The 22,134-nt window shown below is 44.5% G+C and overlaps 1 protein-coding gene across 6 annotated transcripts in view; it reads right to left on the bottom strand.

Annotated features, from left to right (window-relative positions):
• Nucleotides 1-22,134, bottom strand: part of TCF4 (transcription factor 4) — a 241,335-nt gene that overhangs the window by 149,550 nt on the left and 69,651 nt on the right. For all 6 annotated transcript variants that reach the window (XM_059833713.1, XM_059833716.1, XM_059833711.1 and 3 more), the window contains 2 exons: nt 16,595-16,656; nt 13,800-13,896 (listed from right to left, as the gene is read on the bottom strand). In XM_059833713.1, coding sequence (XP_059689696.1) covers nt 13,800-13,896; nt 16,595-16,656 — 159 coding nt within the window. The remainder of the gene's footprint in view (nt 1-13,799; nt 13,897-16,594; nt 16,657-22,134) is intronic.

The raw sequence follows: 22,134 nt of genomic DNA, 5'->3' as shown, positions 1-22,134 counted from the left end.
ACCAGCACATCTTTCCTTTCCTTCCCTTCTACTTTCACTCTCCTTCTACATTCAAGTAATTATTGCACTCCGCACTTTAAAATCTTGAAAGTGTTAAAAAAAATAAACTGTAGCACTAGAAACTCGCAAGCAGATTTTTATTACTACGCAGAGCCATGTTCAAGTCAACAGGGCTCTGCGCTGTGGCAGGACTCTCCTGCACGGATCCAAGTGCAGGACTGTGGCCAAAGCTGTATTTTATATTGCCTCTCTTTTAAGTGCAGCTTGCTCCCCTCAGTTTTGTATCATCAGCAAATCTCATTACATGATGGAAGAAATATGTGGACTCTTATGAGAGAACAAGTCTAGCTTCAAAGCCAAGTCCGTTCCCAACATGTTACAGGTGTGCACCACATGAGCAGGCACAGAAATTGCAACTGTTCAGGGTGTGATGACAGCTCCATATAATGTGATCAAAAACATTTCACATGTAAAAAAAAGAAATCAAAGTTAGACAAAGAATAGTTCTGCCATACAGAAAGGTGAAACCTAGTCAAACAAAACAGTCCTGAAAAGGACTGGCTATTTAAATGATCAAGTTAAATGAGACACAGCTCGGTCTGCCATGCTTCACCAGCGTTTATAAGCCTACCAAACAGATCTTTACTATTGCCTTGCTAACCTGCCACTCCACCTGGCTTACCACCAGAAAGGGGGGGCAGGAAGGGAACTCCCCAGGTTGACCTAAAACCAAGCACATTCTGAGTTTGTAAGCCAAGTACTCTGGAGGCGATAAAAGTCTCGTGCTCCGTTCCACAGAAAAGCAGAAACAATTCAATAGTGAATTTCAGGGGAATTTTCAAAACGTAGTCAAGAGAAGCTCAAAGATGCAAAAGCTGGAGCCCCACTGCCTCGACTCTAACCACAACAAAAAGGCACAGAATATATTTTACAATGGCGAGAACTTTGGGTGTGTTATACATGTGGAAAATTTTGCTGATGGGCATGAAGAGTTGATTTTTGTATTAAGAACAAAAAGCCAAACTGCCTCTGTAACGAAACTCATCCTCAAGTGAACAACCGTAAGTCTATCACACCAACGAAACCTGGACGTGCTCTGTAGAAAAAAGGACAAATGTTATGTGTGACTTCTTTCTGTAGCCATTCATGCTTTGAAAGCTCTTGGTTTTCTGTCAGTTCCATCAGTAGAAAACTAGGATTATATTGAGTGGATTTAGGACATTGACTAAATTTAGCAATAAGGATGCTATTTGGTCACGACCAGGAGGATGGCAGGGAGCTCTAGGCATTTAAACACAGACAAGTGGAGGGCTACAGGCAATAAGCTCAGTCTCTGGTTGCATTTGGATGTTTCCGTCCACAAAACAGGGATTATGAGAGAATTTATCACCTATTCACAGATTCCTCTGCAATCCCTTGCATCCCAAGAGACGTCATATTTCAGAGGTTGGTGGTGTAACAGAAGGCTACTGGAGCCAAAGCATAGTCCCATCATGATAAGCAGGCATTACAAAGTATTATCCAAGTTACAGTACATCTACAAGGTATTTTGCTTTTCCAGCAGAAGCTGGGAGGAGATCCTTAAAAGGTAGGTCTCATTAAATTTAGTCAGAAGTTTCATGAGATCCATCAGCCTACCAAACATACTTCCATTCCTTAGATATCAGCCTTCATCATCTCAGATGCTACCAAAGAGGACAGGTGGAGGTAACCAGAAGGTGTCTCTCCTCAGGATGACCAGCAAAAACAAAGCACATTTCCAGTCTGTAGGTCAAGGGAGGAAGATGAGATGAAGGCAGAACTGCCTCTCTGCTGCAACCTTTCCCCTGCAGCTGCAGAAATGAGAAACCAGCAGAGAAAATCTGCCAGCAGCTGCATTTGGGAAGAGGGTAAGACTCTACTCGGGGGACAGAAGAAAAGGTTTGGTCTTCTGCAAAAGCGATCCAAAGTACTGGAGAGAAACTTCTGCCCGGGGGATGTAAAATTTTGTCTGATCTGGATTCTATTCCTGAAGTATTTCAAAATTTGAAAAATAAAGTGTTTTGCTGAATCAGCTTGGCATCCAAACGTTAAAGATCTCCTCTGTCAGATGGACAACCTAAGTTCAGTTTCAGTTTGCATTGGTTTTTTCACAATCCACCAAATACTGGTGAATTTTAATTCATGTTCTTCTAAATGTATATACTGAGGAAGATCACAAGTCTTAAGTCTGCAGCTCTGCAACAGCTTAGCTCTGCGTTAAATATTCTACCCGCTACGCCCCTCAGTTTTCACGGTTGCCCGTTCAATGGAAATCAAGCATCTCATTTTGCCTCCAGCTTCAGTGCTACTGCCTGCCAGTCACTCGGACACCATTCCTGTGAAGACAGCCAAGCCTAATGAGTACAAAAAACTAATGTATCTGGTCCGGGAAGAGGCATAAGAACCTTTGCTATCAAATTGGTGAAAGCAGAAACACCTCTGAAGAAACATGAGACTCAAGGATGAGGCTGGCAAGATGACTAAGATGAAACTCCGTTGTTACACTGAACATTTAACTTCAGTCATTCGTAAAAGTGTGAAGCTCCCTCAAGTTCATATACTGAAGACTGTGCCAGCAAGAGTATGATTCTTCTAGATCATTAAGAGGCCCAGAAAGAAGAGCATCAAAACTTTGGATATTAGTTCTTCATAGACCCAGGTCCACACTGGCTGAGTGTCAACTCTGAACCATGAAACAATGAAACAGAGGCATACATGGCCTGGTCTTACAGACTCCTACAAACCACTAAGATGAAACCATTCCAGATGTATGACCCTAAGTATCTCGCCTTCAAATGTGAACATCAGACCACGCAATATCAACCTTCCCGTCAGGTGAAGAATACGTATGTTCTGGCAGAGCTAAAAGATATCAAGGCTTTTCTTTGAGGAGGCAGAACACTCCATATGGCAGAAACCATTTGGAAACTCTTCACCTCACGTTAGTTATTCTGTGATGGTTCCCTCAAAGAAAGTTTTCCCCTGACCCAACTGAGCTATTGCTTATGGATGGCCCCAAGGTCAGTCTCCTCATACAGGACTGTACGTTTTGTGGAGACTGGACTCCTCATTGTAAAATATATTTTAAGTATTTTAAAATAACTAAACCAGAGACTCACACACAAAACTTGTCAATGAAGTCCTTATGGGACAAAAGCATTGTGCCGCTATGGTGACACAGAGAGCTCCCCTCACGGTCATCTCTGCAGACAGACGAGGACACCAAGGAATGGAGGGGAGTTGTTTGGTTGTTTGTTTTTTCCCCCATGTACATGAAACAGTCCTTTCTCTTTTCTTATTTAAGAATTCTGTGATGGCTCCTCTATAGAGTTTAATCCATCTACTGATGTTCTCACCTACCGTGTGATCACCCATTCTGGAATAATCCCTATTTCCTTCAATATTTCTTGCCTCTCTCCTGGGAAATTTATCTCTGATTCTGGCATCTGTTCCCCATCCTCTTTTGTGAACACTGAGGCGAAAAATCCATTTATTTTTTAGCAGTGTCTACATCATCTGTCAATAAATTACCCTTTCCATCTCCAAGAGGTCCTAAAATCTACTTTACTGACCTCCTCTTCTTTATGCATTGCAATAATCTTTCATTATTATTTATCTTAACCTCATGTACAGTTGTTCCTTTCTTTTTCTCTCTTTACTTTCAGATTATTATTTTTTAACATCAAACCTCATTCCACACATTCTCTGAATTTGATGTTTTACATCTTATATTCTTGCCTTCCTTTCTTATGATTACTTTTTGCCATGCTTGTTCTTCTACATTAGGATGTTAGCATGCTTTTCATCTTACTATTTATTCTTAGCATAGCTGCGTAGAATATACTTGCTACACTTATTTTTCCGTAGGTACCAATTCCCCTTGATGTTGTGTATTTATATGGCATCATCTTCCCGTTCCCTGTGAAAACAGGTTCCAATAGGCAAAGCTAAATGTGAGCTACACTCAGAATACGACAGCTGCTCTGTTTGCACACCTCAGCTTCCTATCAGCAGGTAATTTAGTGCTTTAAAAATTATTACTGGTATTGTCCTGGCTTTGAGCCCACTTTAACACTCAGTCAACAACAGTTACTCCAAAGCTTCACTAATTTTCTCATGCTTCTTCTTTCCTCTCTTTTTTTTTTTTGTTTTGTTAGTTGCAATAAGGAACTGATCAAGCAGATTACAGCCTTCGGGCCAACTTCTACGGATGCCTGCAAACTTCGCCATGTAATAGTTCCCAAAATAAGCTCTCTTCAGATTTTCAGTTACCTTCTGGGTGCCACTCCGCATGCCATGGGAGGTCTGTAATCTCAGCCAATTGCAAATCCAGGCCAAAGCTGGCTTTGGAATCCCTTCGCTGGCTATGAGATTTACACAGAAGTTACAATTTAGGAAGGAAAAAAAATACTCTCCAAGAAGGCATACTTGGAAAACAAAATTTGCTGGCAACGTGAACCAGAATCAGGCGTCTTCAATTCCAGTGACATATAAAAATGAAAATATAAATAGTAGAAGGGATATGAACATGTTGTTAAAGATACCATAATTAAAAGGTATTTAAACAACAAATTAAAAATGCTGGTAACTAAATTCTTGCTGATCTGTTTACATAGCTTCCTCATCCAAGAATTAATCAAAACTGCTTTTTTTGGATAATTCACACACATATATATACACACACACACACAATGCCACCCTCTTTAATATTTGATCATTGGCCTAATTTCTTCTTTCTCACGTTTAGTAAGCATGTTTGCTTCCCAGAATATCCTTCTCTATCACTTCTCATTCTGTACTCTTTTTAGAACTACTGAATATGCTTAAGACCACAATTGCATAGTAGAAGTTTGCAGAATAAAGAAATGTATCGGAGTACTCTGATTTTAGTTAAAAAGAAATATAATCTAATTAAAGTACTGATGGTTCCTGTTAAATGCATGCTCCGTATCTTTTTATTTCACATAGTACAAGGATCAAAGCATGGACCTAGTATACCATCAGCCTTGTATAGTGTGAGAACTGGTGCTGTCCCTAATTCAGACCATATGGCAAGATGCATCTATTGGCATGATGCTGTGGAGAATTACTGTACCCTCCTGTCATACCCTTTTTATCATTTTCATTGGAACTGTTTTATATTTGATTTTGCATATTCTGTGCATCTGACCAAATGTGCTAAATCCAGAGCAGTACCAGAGGCTGAAGGCTGGGGACAAGAACAGAGAAGTCATTACAGAAACTGTCAGGAGTAGTCTTGAGAAACAGAATTAAAAATTTAACTACAAAAGTAAAAATGATTTTTTGCTTCAAGACTGTCACGTCTTCCTACAGAAAGCAATGCTAATTTTCTCCCCGGACGTGTCCTTAGATAGAGGGAGAAGCCTCAGAAGAAATCTGTTGCAGAAACGCGGACGGCAGTTAGCTTTGACCAACAACACGCAGCCAAAGCTCTGCCCGTGGCTAAGCTTGAGCGTAGTCCGGCATTAAGGCCCAGCCGCCTCTCAGCCCCGACCGTTGCAGCTTCATCTATTTTTTGTGGGAGAACGCACCAAGACCTAACAAAATAAGTTGGTCTTATTTAACTAAGGCCTTATTTGATTCAACATCTCTATACAGTGTGAAGTTCAGGCTCAAGATATGTACGGGCTCAAAACGATTACTCATTGCCCGGCTAACTCGGCATTGTTTCACACGTTCTGTGCCTTAACTAGAGAGCATAACAAACCCATTGTTTTTGCCTGGTTAACGGACCATGACTGGAGCAGCTATGTAAATGACCTAGTAATTCAACAAATTTGTTTTGTTTCACAGATTTTCCCACATGTGTACTTTCCACACCCAGGCCAGCCACGTCCCCCAGAAGCACACCGCTACCTTTAGGCATGTGCTCACCGATTACGCGACTGCAAACAGCTCGGGGAAAACAGGAAGATTGCAAGTGATGTTCAAACCCAGGGGTTTTGGTGGTGGTTGGTTTGGGGTTTTTTTGTTTGTTTGTTTGTTTCTTTTAAAATGCCTATCGATAGTTTTCCTGGTGGGGTAAGGTTTTCTAGAAATTGAATTTTTTCCTCTCTATGAATATTTTAAGGAAGTCACTTACAGGTTTCTTTTAATGCTCAAAACAGGTGTGAGCTCAAATTCCCTCTGCCACTAATATCAGCGCAGCTGGAGAACAGCAGCAAATGCTTATTTGAAAGCCAAACTAAGTTCATCTATATAAAGGGCAGAAGCTCATTAACCATTAAAGCGCCTTCTGGATGTTATTTTAAAAGCCGTTTCTGTATTAATATGCTTGCAATGCAGAAAAATGCAGTCTATCTCAAGCAGATAAAACCAGAGCCTCGGAGCCCAGCTGAACCCATGTAGCTCTGTACCGCTTGTGCTTCGGTGAGGTGAAGCCGAGGGAGGTTTCTGAGCCAGCCCTGCAGCCTGCTTCACCGGGAGCGGCAATTACCCGACGCCTGCACACGCTCCACGGCTTTAACTCGGCGACTCCGCACCGCACAACCCGACTCCCGGTCCGGGGCCAGCCCGACGGCAGGCTTGAAAACCTCCAGGTCTGCAGAAGGTGACTGCAGAAGAGAGGGCTGGATTATTAGCAGGAGGATGTTCCTTTCTGCCTACAGGGAGGATAACTTCAGGCAGTATTTTGCAAACTGACAATTTGTACTCCAAATACAGATCAAATACATTTGCAGTTCAATGCAAATTTTTCCACGCAGCTTTAGTCTATGCCATGCTACACAGCATACAACTGTCGCGCAAAATAACTTATTAAAAATGCTTGGACTTGTTTAAGAACAAAATACAATGGAATGTAAACTTCACTGAAAACTATGTAGTACAAAATAATATTTCAATTCTTTGCTCAGTATGCAGACATTAATTGCCACAGTCTACAGTTTCTATTTATACATCTGCTGCTCGTTCCCCAAATAAATGGAAATGTCCTTGTAATTTCTTTTCTTCAGGACTGTAGGAGAGGCTGGGGTTGAATGCTGAAGCTCAGAATCCTGACTGGCAGGCTCTTGCAAGAATGACTAGCTGTAAAATATATTAACTCCTGATTGGGAACTGCAACATATTTATATCTACATCTACAAAACGCTTTTCAGCACACATTTTTTTCTGTTAATCTTGTTCATAGGCAAGTAAGACAAGAGAAGCAGCAGGCATATTCCACAACAAGAAGGGATACGTCAGCCAGTGTTTTCTACAAAGCGTTTTTAAGACATCTTTCAAGGCCCCAGTTGACAGTAAATCGTGCGATTTTCATGGTGGTTATCTTAGAAAGCTATAAAGTGCTACATCTAAGCTCCTCAGGTCTCAGCCTTGACACCCTGCATAGCTAAACTCAAACCGTTGCTCTGGGTTATCCAGAAGCATTTCTACTTTGTTGTGGAGAAACCACTAAAGCTGATCCAGAAAAAAAGGCTGGAGGAAACCCTGCCCAGCTGGTCCTGGGTAAGGGGAGGAAGGAACACAGAGCCTTAACTTACACGGAAATGTAGATACATATCTATTAAAGAGCAGAGTAGACCACGTCTGGTATCAGTTGCTGGTTTGTAATTCAGTTCTCGGAGTTGCATTTACAGTGCCCTGCTCTCGGAATGTGCGAGGGGGCACACTTATTTCCCAGATTAGTGCCGTTTTTAAAGTTTGGAGACATTGAAAATGTGGTATTTTAGTTGGTGAAACAATTCTAGATTTGGCAAAAAAACTCAACAGATTACTTTTCCCGGATTTAGGTTGAAAACCCTGTCTCGGATCTTCCTTTCTGTACTCACACGGGGATGGGAAGAACAGAAGTTAGGTTGGTGGGCACGTATATCCACGCAGCATTCACCAGAGTGGCTGTAAGGGGAGTTAAGGGAGTTTAGAGGTGAATAAAAACGTAGAACCAAAAAAACCCAGATGCAGATTCAGAGGCATGACACACCAAACAAGCCAAATAGCTCAAACTTGGCAGCTGAATTCAGGTTTTCAGACCTTTCTCTAAACATCCCCAAAGGTCCCCCTTCCCACCCCGCCCGGCAAGCTGGAGAGCACCGCAGCCGTGGGAAGCGGGCCTGGGCGGTGGGACTTCTCTTCTCCAGGTCATAGCTGGCATCGATAGAAACAGCAATGCTGCTCGTGGCCCTGCCCGTTGCCAGCACATTTTCCATCCACAACCCCAGGACCAAGGCAAAGGTGGTCTCGTAGTCCAGCCGCAGCACACTTCCGTTTCCTTCGGGGACGTGGCAGCCGTCGTACTCGACCAGGAACCAACCCTCCCCAGTGGTATCATCCCAGCTGGACCCCTACTACACCCACCCCAAACTACCTCATTTCCAGGTGGAAACAAGTATGGTCAGATCACTCCCAACATTTTCCAGCTGGCTGGGGAATACCTGGGCACTCAGCAGCTGGGAGAGCACTCAAGGAGTTAACGCTCCCTGCCTTTGGAAGCGCTCCTCCGTGGCCCACCGTCCATTCGGACGCAGGTGCTGGTGCTGGGTTGTGTCAGCTGCACCAATGTAAAATACTCTAAATGAAAACTGGAGTCTGGGGTTTCCAGTTCTTTGGTTTCTGAAGGCCTTTCTTGACCTTTTTAGTTGTTACATTCAGACTTTCTGTTGTTAAAACTCACCCTAGTTAATGCTATCGCTAACCAGACAGTCACAGATTTTTCTGGAAAACATAGTTCTGCTTGTGATTCCTGAAAATTTCCCTTTGACTGCTTTTTAAAAAAATTGTCACGTGTTTCTTTGTGTACATTGCACAGAATTTATGTTTTCCAAATATAATAGTCACGTCTTTGTTTTCTATCCACCGTAAGTTGCCAGGCTCCTTCAATAAACACCCTCTTACTAATACTAATAAACTGCATTGCTCTGAAAAGGCTTTAGGAAACAGTACGAAAGAAGCAGGCACCAGTAAGGTAAGTAAGTGGCTGCTGAGCGCATGTTCCCACAATGCGGATGACCCACGTGAAGCACCGCAACCACGATTTCCCTGGCTGGTGGCATCTCTGGGTGTCACTGAACCCAAGAACTGAGAGACCATCAAACCCTTTTCCATTTCAAATTTACAGCTGAAAATTACTGGACAGTTTTTGACATTTCCCTCATGGTTCCTCACGTACCTTCCCTTCTCCAGCTGCAAAACGGGAACCAAAGCCACCTGACATAACAGAGGTGGTGTGAAAAAGAATTAATGCTCATGACGTGCCAGACACTAACTGAGAAAATCAAAAATCTGCCAGGATGAAATGTAATCTCATTTTAGGAAATGTTGAAATCATTTCTGCAGAAGGTTAAAAAAATAATAATCAGGCTGAGTCAGATACACAGCATGGAAAATTTCATCCCAAATGTTTATAGTTTAGCAATTGAAAGCAAGGCCTCACAATGCTGCCTTGGGTAAACTTAACTAATCTGCAAAAATTCCAGTTCTACTTATAACAACAGTAACAGAATCAAAGCTGTACGGATTAAAAGCAAATGCCGCAGCAATATTCGTACGGAGACAAGTGCTATCATAGCATTAAAAGTAATAGTAAAAATTGGCATGTATACGGAGCATCCAAGGAACTCAGGATGTTTTCCAGACAGTAATTCATCACATCTCACAATGTCCCTGCAAAATATACAGCACGCGTTCTTCAGACAGATAAATAGGAATGCACATTCGAGCACAAAGACGTTAAAACAACTTGCCAAGAGCGCGCTGGGCACGAGCCCCAGGAACCCTGGGCACAAGCCCTGCCTCCCGGCACCGCTCGGTCACTCCGGGTCCCCCGGTCCTGCGCTGGCACCGGCACCGCTCGGTCACTCCAACCGTGAGAAGACGTCACCTTCTCCAAAATAACAATGCTAAGAGGAAAATTATGACTTGGGGATTTTTAAAAGGGAAGAAACCAGAGGGGAAAATACTTATTTTGCACTAGAAGTGCCAGCCTCTGCCAAACGCACGTGCCAGCCCGCCCCAAAGCACGTCAGACAAGCGATCACCTAAAAGGACAACCTGAAGCAGTGCAGCATCGATCTGAAGCAGACAGCTGGGAGGGAAGTAAGGGTAAGCCATCGTATCTGCTCTTCATTTTGTGTTTAGCGGTAGAAAGAAAAACACAAGCAAAGATGCTGTTTTCGCACACCAGATCACTGACCAACTCCTATAAACATTACGAGATATACATTCGGTGGCCTTATATCCTTCCAGAGAATCTCAAAGCCATATCAGAAATTAAATACCCATCTTCTAGTTAATAGGGTAGGAACTTTTTCAATAAGATTGTAAAATCACTACTGTGAACACCAGAACTCCTACAGGCAGAGAGGAGGAGTACACAAACTGCCTGTCCACCAAAATAAGAAAAATGCTTTTGATCTTTTCTAGTCTCATTTTTAGGATATCTAAACACACAGGGTTAAATGAGCCTTGTAAACCTCAGGGAAAGTTTTCTCCCTCACCAAGCCTCTCCCTACCATACCCTCCGCTGCGACTGCCTGTGGATCGGACGGTGGCTGGTGACCAAAAGCGTTCCCAACGCTTCACCTCGTGCGGCACGCCACGTTAAATTCAGGGTGGTTAGAGCACTTTGAAGCAACACAAACCTAAATATTCCTGGTAGGCAAACCGAGGAGAGGCGCTGAATTATAATGAACCAGCAGCTGTCACAATATGACCACAGTAACCAAATCAAAATATCAACCACTAACCCAGATGAGATTCAAAGGTCACCACATAAGCCAGCAGCTTTCTTCAGCAGCGCCTGAAACCTCAATCTAATCCTTGCAGTGAAACGCTCCATTAAGCTACAGGGGGTTAGAAGCAAGTTGCACTGGTGTAAGATTTAACATACTAGCAAGATAAGCAGCTGGGTAAGAAACATTCCCAAAGATCACACCTGGAAACAGGAGAGGCAATGAGAAGCAACACCCGACGTGCCAGACCCGTTGCAGCTATCTGCCCATGCACATTTCACTGCTGGGCCAAACAACTACTCTTCAGATACTCAGGAAAACACAAAATACCTAGCAGGGTAGTGGGACTCCAGAGACACAGAGCAAGCTGTGTTTGAACATGCGGGAGCAGTAGTTCGAGGAGTGAGTAACGCACGCAGCTCTGCGACCTCTCTGCTCCTCCCTGCAGGGCTTGCCCCAAAGCCCAACGCACAGGCTCCCTGCTAGACACTGGCCACGTAAAAATGCATTTTAAAAAAATGTGAAAAAAAGATGCAACATAAGACCTCATTTAAGCACACCCTGTCTGCAAGCATTTGCAGTTCACAGGTACAGGGTCAGTAATACCTATCCCCAGGAACAACAAAGTCTTTCTTGCCTGGAAAACCACCTCAAATCAGGAGCAACTCCATTCAAGTCAACGGCATAAACCAGTATAAAACCAGTTCAAGTTGGACGATTGTCACGCTCTTTATCAGTTACCAAGAGAAAGAGGACCACGGAAGGAAAACTACAGTGTGGCTCCGCAGATGCCAGCTGCCTAACACCAGAGTTTATGGGGACTTTTCCTGGGGAGAGTTGAAAGACCTGCCAGGAAAAGGGAAATGAGAAAATACATTTGGAGTAACAGGAGCCGGGAGTCGGCAGGCTGGACAGCCCCCATCCGAGTGAACACCACCGTGCGTTGCTCATCACCACAGCATTTAGATTTCTCCTAAAATCCCAAAAGCAGACGTGACCAGCACAGACTGACAGCGCTCTTTGTTAGGGCCACACTTCGCACATGCGGTCCTCCACAGCAGCAGCGTTAGCAACCGCAGTGCCTGTCCCGATGCCGGTTAAGGGCTTCCATTCCCACACGGCACAGAAACAGAGCTCCCGGACAAAGCCCTCGGAGGTGTTTGGGCGGGAGGGAGATGTGCACGCGTCCCAGCAGCATCCCTCCTCCTCCAGCACTAACGCCCCCCGCCCCGGAGCAGAGCAAAACTGGGGAGTAAAGGGCTGCCCCAACAGGACAAATTAAGAAGAGTCCACCCTAATTACCAGAGAATTCTGCTAAAGCGCGGTTGCAAAATGCTGTGGGTTGGGGGAGGCAGGTGACGACGCCGGCAGCACACACGCGTTATCACGCAGTAGCACACTTGTCAAAAGCCGTTAGTCACTTGCCGTACGCTTGCACACGCATTACTCCGCATGCGTAGGAACATCGCTGCTCTTATTTCCAGCTGAAATTACCAAATTTCATAAAATCCAAAGATCTTCAAGGCACTTGAGGACCAGCACTGTGAGGACGCGGCCACGCTGCCCGGCTCACAGCCACGGCTGGAGCAGACACCTCCAGTTCAGGTCTGCAGAGCCCCAGCTGGGCGAGCGGTGGCCACGCAAACCCCTCTGACGGCGACGAGCAGGACCTTCAGAAACATCAGTGTTTCCTAATCAGAGTTCCTAATCAGAGCATTACATGGCTTATTTCTTTGACTGGGTGCCTCCGAATGCATTTTTAGAAAACAACTATTTCTTAAACCAAGTCAAACCAGTCTTTTCACTAAGATTGGCAAAAACAGAGACAGGAATGAAGTTTTTCTGTAACCCAAGGGCAGGCAGAAGAAAGAGAGACTTTTAAGTTCTAAAGACTGAAATTAAAGGTTAAACTTGAAAGCGCCAGGCAGCCCAGTGGGTTTCACAAAAGTGTGTGGCTATTTGCGAAGCGTCTCTGCGCACTACCTAAGCCCCATGGCGTGAGTTAAGAAGGGAGTGTTGAAATTTCCATGCTTTTTTTGGCTGATATTAGACCCTTTAAAACTGTTGTAACCATGTTTTGTACGTGAATACGTACAAATGACTACAAGCTCCAACATTGTCCCATATGTTAAACAACTCACAAATATTTCCCAATATTAAAAGACAAGGCATATTTTAGGGACATATATTAGAGCTGAAGAATGATATATCGCAGTTACAGCTCCATGTTTTTTTTGGCTCACATTCAATCCTTTAAAGCAAAGCATTTGGTTAGTTCATTGACAACTGTAGAAGAAGGGTGTGATCTTGGCCAAGCATAAGCATTACTAATATTTTTACATCATATATTTACTTTAACCAAACTCATTTATCAACCGTAATTAAAGAAAGTAGCTATCATTCACTTACAAATAATTATAACCTCTCTTCGTACTGCTATGGTGTTTGCTGCTAAGCTAAATGATTATTCAGGGGTGTCAAAACTTTCTATCATGGGGTGTGGGGTGGAAGGAGGGTCCTTGCCAAACGCCCTGGGCAAAGTCTCACTCCTCTAAAGCAGAACAGGCTGCAGCTACCCTCGCCTGAAATCCAGGAGTTTGCGGCTCACAGGTCCCAGCAGGCAGCGATCCATCACGCTCCAAAACAAACAATGGCTTCAGTGTCCCTCACCAGTTATTTATCTGTTCCCTTTTGTGAACATATATTCATTATATTTTCAGAAATCCTCTTCTACTTTAAAAGTCCTGTGCAGAGCATATCCTTATTTTCTCTGCCAACTGGCCACTTCTTTGAAAAGGAAAGGCTGAGCCTTAGGAAATGACCATTTACCTCTTTCAGCAAATATTGCAGTTACTGCACCAAAAGCCATACCCCTCTTGCAGCAAGAAAACAGAGTTTGTTCAAACATCATCAGTGTACATTTTTGAAATTGCATAATAGCTTAAAAAAAAAGTCCACGTTCCCACCCTTACGCCGAGTACAATCAACCCCAAAAATGACGATGAGGGATCTGAGCCCTCAGAATTTTATTTCTGGTTCACTTATTCCCCTTTCAACAACGCAGTCAAATTAGGAAATTCGATTTCTTACTTTGTATTCTGGAATTGACAAAGGGAGGAGAGAGATTGTCATGCGACCCAAGGTCTCTGCTCGCCATATGATCATAGTGAGTCCCATCTCCATAGTTCTGTTAACAAATCGGGAAAAAACACAGTTTTACAAGTTTAAACGGCATTTTTCAAAACCTACAGGTCCGTATCTCCCTTCTAAGTTTTAAGCCAGCTCTAAGAAATATCGCTCCCTTTATTGTGTTCCCCTATTGATTCTGTTGGAAGTGATGTGTTTCAGAACATTTTTAAAGCTGTTTCAAATTTTTATTTCATTAGTAATTGATTTCGGTTTGCTGTGTAGATAATCCTGAATGGGTGACTGAGATGAGGTTCCTGGAATTTCAAGCTGTGCAATTCAGCATAAAGCCCTCCTCTTAGGATAAAAGTCTTCTTGCCCATAACGTATGCAAGAACAGCAAAGAAATACTTCTTTTAACATTTTGCTTTTTAAAGCTATTTTTATGTAGAAATTTGCCATCTTAATCACCTCACTGCTACATACCTGCACTGGCCTATAAAAAAAAAAAAATGCAGATTTTTTTCACAGTGGGTGTGGAAAGTTAGGTCTCACCGAAAAAACAGCCCCGCATAGCGCTCATCCTTTGTGCGCCCAATTCTGCGTGTGGCTGGCGAGCGGCAGCGGCCCCCTCCCGCCCTGCACGCCACGCTGCCTTGTCACCCCTCGGTACTTCTATGGGGTTCAACAGCACCAGACGCTACCCACAGAGTCAAGGAGGTGTAAAAACCTTTGCAGGATCAGGGCCCTAATTTTTGAAACAGTCTTGAGGTAACCTTCTGCTTTCAGTCACTCGATTAGCAAAATCTTAAATTTAACTACAAGTATTGGCCAAGCGCAGCAGTTGTGTAACGTTTTGTTTCTTCAGTTCAGAAGAACTCACGAGAAACTAATTCTCCCAACGTGGAAATACCATCATCGTTTTACAAAGAAGGAAAGAGAGAGAGAGAGGTCAGGCTCTTTGCAGAATTACACTGTAAGTTAATGCACAGTCTTGATTGAAACTCCAGAATTCTTCCCAGGCTCGTGCTCTTTTCTTTCTATCTCAAAACTTAATTGTACACTCACATTCAAGTTTTTGCATGCATAAATAATTGTGTGTGCAAATTTAGAATTTACTTTTCAAAACATTTTTCCCTAGGAAGCAATACAAGTGTCAAGGAAAAAAAAGGGATAAAAATAAAACTGACAGATGCGAGCAGTAATGACGTAATGGATGCTAAGCAGGATGGAATAAGAAAGGGTGTCGGGCTTCCCTCCCTCGGCGGCAGGGCTGGGGTCCCCCCGCCACGCTGTAAACGGGGGACCCGCCTCGGCTGCCCGCAGTGCAGTGCAGCGCTGCAGACGTCCAGTTAAAACCTCAGCTGCAGCTGGCATAACGTTCGCAGAGGGCAGGACCTGCCCCGAGGGGAAAGGACGGACCGAAGATGAACAGGGCAACCGCATTCCTCCTCGTCAGACAGGCACTGGAGGGCACGGAGCACCCGGCAGAGCTGCTCATGAGCCCTGATCCTTCACGTTAATTAGAAAACAATTAAAAAGTAATTTAAACAAACCGTTTAAATAAGGGCATAAGTAAGAGCGAAGCTGCTTTTTGCCCAGCGTAAGCTTACTTCATGCATTTGCAGGAAGTAAACAGAAATAGTCATCTTGGTTCTGCAGCGCAAGCCGTGCCCAGCCCCGAGGACGGGCAAAGCCACGATGCTCCAGCTGGGGAGCGGGGCTGCCAGGGTGGCTCGCGAGGACCATCAGCAGGGCTGCCCACACCATGCTGCTCGGGAGCAGCAGCGGCTCGGGGCGAACCGCACAGCCGCTCTGCTGGAAATAGCACTTCTTCCCTACCGAAGTAACCAGCATCCCAGTCCGGAGGTGCCTAAAGAATCTGGGTAACTGTCCACAGCCACAATTGAAGTGACCGAGCCCAGCTGTCTTGCAAATCTCAGCAAACGCCGAGTATCACCGTGCCAGATAGCAGCTTGGTGTCTGCACTCCCTGGAGGGGCACCCCAGTCTTACGTGGGCAGCACAGGAGATGTCTGTGCCCCATCCTCAGCAGTGTCCAGAGCAGAGCTGGGCAGGGGGCTGGCAGCCGGGCTACCCGACCCAGAGCTCAGGTGGTGCCAGCAGGAAGGGGGTCATGCCGAAACGGCCAGCTACCAGCCCCCCTGCCCAAGGAGAAGGGTTCGAAACCCCCTCGCCAGCAGCACGGAGCGGCTGAGGTGCACTGCAGGACGGGCAGGGGCACGGCCGCTCCGGTGGGCAGCCCTGGCACAGTGGGACATGGCTGGCAGCCCCTCTCCAGCTTCACTGCCCAGAGCTCAGGCACTGGGGGGGCTGTGGAGTGGCCGGCAAGCCCCCGCACAGGGCTGAGCGCTGCCCAGGGCAGGGGTGCTGGCCCCCTCCTCAGGTTTGGTGACACCCGCCACCCCTTGAAACCCAACTGCAGAAAATGAAACGTTTGGCAACAGCATCTCTGCTCCACCCGCACTCCGGGTGGTGGGGGGCGTTGAGAGGGCTTAGCAAGAAAAAACGGGTAATTAATATGCTCACTACCTGTTAGAAGTAGTGGAACAGGTACCAAATTCAATCACAGGATCAGGTTTGAATGTTAAAAAAAAAAGCAATTTTAAAGAGAAGACAGGCTACAGCCAACTTTACATGCCCATTTTTCTACGCAATCAGGTGTAAAACTCATATTTAAGATTGTAAATTTACATATGCAGGAAGTCTGGTTTGGGGAAAAAGATTAGATATACTTACCCTGGATGGACTAGGATGTCCTGTATTCCCCCAGGACCCTGAGCTAGTTCTGTCTTCTACATCTAGGGACAAAAAAGTTCTTTAGGCTTTATTGCAATAATTCTTCCCTTTTGTATAGGCACTTTTAAATTAATGTTTCAAATTAATCTCCTGTTGCCTTTAATTAAGAATCAGGCACAGGGCTACTACGATGGTAGTGGCTTCTGACCCACTGCTTAAATTAACTCATTTAAATTCACAGCAGAAATGAACCGGACCCTCAGGAACCTGAGGTTTGAACATAAAAATTACTTCAGTGGCTCTGTGTTTCTCGACACTTTAAAAAGCGACTGCACTGTACCAGTTAAAGCCCTATCAAAACCTCCAGCACAAAAATAGGTATTGTCAAAAAGCAAATATAAACCACGATAAAACAGACGAAACCTCATAGTTAGAGTAAGGGATGTTTGGGGTACCTCACCACCTCATCCAGGCTGCTGCTGCAGAAAAGCATTTAAGCATGTATTTGTATCTCAAGAAGAGAAAAACAGATTCCTAAAGCTAAGCACAGAGGGGGTATTTCTGTTTTTCCCCTCTATCGTTTGACGGAAAAGTCATTGCAATCCTTGGGAGACCCTCCAGTAATCCCAGACAGCCCATTTCAGGGTGCTTTTAACCATTTTTCCCCTCTGTTTGAGAGGGTATCTCTGGGAATAACACGTCCCACTGCACATGTGCTAGGACATGGTGAAACCTGCTGCTTAGGGTACGGAGCAAAGGACCAGGACTCCTACAAGCTCCTCTTAACTTTGCAACGCAAGACAGAAATGCCTCAGCCTGCCATTTTCTGGTGGGCATTTTACCTGTGCACCAAAGGGACAGCTCAAGGAAGGCGAGGGGAGCTTTGCCAGCCAGCCACCGCGGCATGCTTCCAAATCACTGGATGCAAGGCTCTTAGCTACACTGCAACACTACGTTTTCCTCGACAAAAATCAGCCCACAGATTCATATGCAAAATATATGCTCTCCACATTTCACAGTTCCCAAATATTTCTTCTCTGATGCAACTATTTTTATTCCACTTTCCCCAAGTCTTTCCCAGTATTGTCAATTAACCCAGTTTATTGTTATTAAAACCTCCTTGTAACACTGGACATTCTTTCAAGTGTGGAGCCTAAAAAAAATAAATAAGAAATCTACAAACCCAAAACAACCCACACAGTAACTGCTTCCAAAGACACCCGGACTGCACGGGGCTGTCCCTCTCGGTACCCTAAGCAGCGACGCGCGCCTCCGGGCTGGCCACGCTACTTCTGAGGTTGTGCCAAGGCCTGGGAGAAGTCCACTCCCAACTCAACTCCGCAGGCTACCGCGGAGGCGGAGGGCAGAAGATCCCCTGCAGTACACTCAAGTATGCTGGGATACGCTGGCGCAACCACTGCCATCACACAAAAGGAGTTGGGATCTCCTGAGACCTCCCACTTGGCTAGAACCTTCATGGCTAAACCTAACGCCAGTCAGCGAGGCGCTTGTGCGCAGGTTGACTGGAAGCCTGTGAATACTTCCACTGAATCCATAGTTCGCTCATGTTAATTCAAGTAAATGAGATCACTCATGCTTAACGTTAAGCACATCCTTTAGTACATCCATGGACTGGACCATACTGCTTAAATCCATTACTTTTTTTACTTACAGTATGTTAAATATCAGGAAATGTGATTGACATTGATCTATAACAGCATTATTGCACATTTCAGTGCTATTTTCCAACTTACTGCTGTGTACGCACTAGCAGCCTAATGAAATAATAACATTGCTTGCCTTTTGCCATGCACGAACAGTAGCTTTAATCTAATCGGAAAAAAATACATATTTGGTCTTGCTGGCTAGAGAAACTTTCTCAGAGTATCGCTGAAGACTACGCACACGAGCAGCTCCCTTTCCACCTGTGCATTGGTTCATCCAGACTTCTAGGATCAGTGGGAACTTCAGTTGCCTGAGAAACAGATATGGTCATTAGCACTGTAAAATATGGGTGCTGTGACCAAAACTGGTTGATTTCCAAGATTTCAAAAAAAAAAAAAAACCCACACATTTGTATGGTTTAATACTTTCCCCCAATTACAATTCCTATTATCTCAGTAACAGATGAATGTGTTAATAGCACAAGACACTCTTAGGTAAATATTTAATTAAGCTCCAGAAAAAGAAAGAAAGTGTGTATCATTTACCTGACAGATCAGATCAACCATTCTATTAGGTTAATTAGGCATATTTTTAAAAATCATTTGTGTTATGTAACAGGCAATTAACTCTGTAGAGCCCCAATCCATTGCCTGCTAAAAATCAGTGGATATTATCCATTGACGTTGATGGGCATCATCCCACCCTCGAGCATAGCTTCCGAAATCCATCAGCGAGCAGAACAGCTCAGCCCTCAGGAACAGCACCTGGGGGACTGGGCAACAGCTCTGAGCCCACCTCCAGACGGGTGATGAACCCTGCACCTGCAGCTCTCTTGCACAGAGCCACAAGCCCACTCGTGCACATGAAAAACAGAGGATAAAGGACAGAACAACAGAGGGAAGGGGTCTGCACAGTGCCATACAGGCCATCACCCGGGGAGCTCTGCTTTTATTGACAAGGACACGTTATTCACATAGCTCCCTGTTAGAAACTTCACTTACTAACATACTTGTTTTCTGTAAAAGTCAGCTAAACTAAAAAAATACAGGTTGTCAAGGCCCCTTATGCTGACTCACAGCCAGCACTAGAAGCAAGCTTTACACGCCAATGAAGGTTTTCAGACTGCTATACATTTTCATTTATATTTTAGGAATATAGATGCCGTGGTCTCGGGCACTCTAACGCGTCACCTAAAATAACATATTTCAGGGCTGTGTTTTGAGCAGTAATCCTTCTCTTGCTCTCCGTGCCCAGGAGGGACAGCAGAGAGGGAAGGGGGCATCCCCACACCAGCCCAGGCAAGGGGTGCACTTGGTTCCTGAGCTTTTCCCTTGGAGACTCCAGCACCCAGCTCCAGCTGAGAGTCCACTATCACCCCTTCAACCCAGGCTGGGCTGATACACCTGATTTAACCTGCTCGTGGTGCTTCTTCCAAGTCATGTTCTTCAAAAACAGTTTTCTCAGGCGCAGGGAAGGGGCTCCATGCTCCCAAAGGTGCCCGGTACTTTCCAGCAGCACACAGAAGTACCAACTTCATGGCCAACCGCTGGATGGTCCCAATGACATGAAAGGAATTATTTATGTGCTTACAGTTAAACATGGTGAGCTGAATTCCCACCCAGCTGTCCTTTCTAGCACTCTTTGCTGCATTATCTCTACCTCTCCCTCAAGCCAAGCGTGCCAATGATCAGAGGGCACCATCAGATGCTTAAAATAACACAGGAACAACACATACCGCAGGGCTGGGGTACTCCTTGTCTCCGCAAACACCCTGGACCGAGCGCCTGGCACACCCAAGACTAACCCTGGAGAGAAAGCCCTGCCTAGGCAGGCGGAAGCACAGCCAAGCGGTGAGAACACTCCTGGGCAGGGAGAGGGACAGCTTTTGGGGATGCATTAGGGGCAGACAGACATTAAAGGTATGCAGACACCATTCTACATGCTATTTATCAGGTAGAGGTTAGGAGACTAACCTCACAGTATAATTCGGTAAGATTTGCCTAGACTCCAAAATGTTCAGCCATCTCAAATTTGGCTGAAAATTCCCTGCCCTTTACCGTGCTTTAATCTGAGCCCATATAATGCTCAAGTTCTTCCACCTATGTTAAAAGTTCTGGATTCTGATCAGAAAATGACAAGCAATGGCTCTTGTGCCTTATCTTCAGGGGTCGCGTCTTAGCTTTCGACCAATTTTCTTTGTATTTAGACTTAAATGTGCAAACTACACTATATTACTCTGCAAAACATCAATGAGAAGGCTTAATTAAGTAACACTGACAGATAAATCCATTTCTTTCCCAGTAATCAAATCAAAGCAGGTTGACATAACACAGGAACTTAATACAGTTATTCCCTTGTAATTGGAAAAAGGCCCTTTACTTCTCATTAAAGCAATCTTCTGGGTATTGGCATAATAAGAAGGCTCAGGGCTTTAATACTGCCCTATAAAAGCCCCAAGATACAGACCCCTTAAGCAAACATACCAGATTATCTAATTCCTTGATCATAGTGGAACATGTAGTTATTGTTTTAAACTACTAATTCTTTATCTCAGCTACAGACAAAAAGAAAGAACTCAGGCTAGAACACGTATCGCGAAGCTCTATAAAAATGCAAGCTCCAGCTGGGGAAAAAGATGCTTTTTCAAAAACACCCTAGATCTTCAGCTGGGAAATTGAGGGCTTAGCAAGATGAAAATTGTCCTCGGACATTAACAGTTCTAAAGAGCAAATAATAAAATACAGTTTTACTGCATTTGTGAATTTGCTGGAGAATACTTTGTCAGTGGGAGCGGAGCTGGCCAAAGCCTTCCCGCTGCTGCTGCGTTGGTACCACGGCCGTCTCCCACTGCCCCCGCTATCACCACGCAGAAGGCAGCAACTGCCTACAAACCCTCAGAGAGGCACAACTTCTCCTTCGGCCTGTGAGCAGATTCGGAGTGTCACCGGAGCGGGTTCAGCGCCCGCATGATGGGTTATGCCGTGCATGGAGCTCTCAACCGTTCCATGCGCCTCTGGGTGTGAGGGGGTTATGCGGTGGGTACAATGCTGGAGTGCTCATGAACAGATCGGCATCTGCACCTTGCACGTGTGCTCCTTGTCTCTTTTCATCTTGTTTACAAGCATTCTCTTAGTGTGATCTAGTGAGCTATCAACAGTCAAAAGCCAGCTAACTTCTGTCCCCCTCCAACCAGCCCTCAAATCAACAGCACTTCTCCCTCAGCAGAAAAATAGAAAACCCTCACTAATTACTACCTAGCTGATCTAACCTAGTTTACTAATAATTTAGTATGACAGATACTGCAAGAAGGTTTGTAAGCTCCTAAACCTAATCCTGGAAATTTATTACGTACCCAGTAAGTACTGCCACTTAGGTAATTAGGACAGTGAAACCCTAATAACACCAGAGTCAATGCAAAATTCTCCAGTGACTTATTCTCAGAGCTTGGATTTATCCCAGAGTACATAAACTTGAACACGTATGTAATTTTCTCCAGAATCTGGCTCCCGTAAATTAACCTCACTTAATCACAAGCATTAGGCAACATGACATTACAAAAAGCAAATCATCACAGACAGATTTGGTCAGTTTTTCAGAATACGATTCATACACAATTAATACAGTATGATTTAAATAACATAAGTAAAGCTTCTTTCAGCATCTCAGACGTTCTATCTAAAAGTAGTAAAACTGGTGTTTAAACAGAGCCAAATCATTCGGAGCATTTTAAGCAAAGAACCTGGGAAAAGCACATTCAACTGAATCTAGGCAAGATGTTCAGTGTTGTACACTGAGGTTGGCTGGATTCAAATCCTATTACCTCTATTAAGGATCTGGGGAAAAAAGAATTGCAATCCACATTGATTACACCGCTG

The sequence above is a fragment of the Gavia stellata genome, chromosome Z, assembly GCF_030936135.1.
Source record: "Gavia stellata isolate bGavSte3 chromosome Z, bGavSte3.hap2, whole genome shotgun sequence".
NCBI classification, from domain to species: Eukaryota; Metazoa; Chordata; class Aves; order Gaviiformes; family Gaviidae; genus Gavia; species Gavia stellata.
Note: the sequence above shows the minus strand (reverse complement) of the source record. Positions and strands in the feature narration are given on the sequence as shown.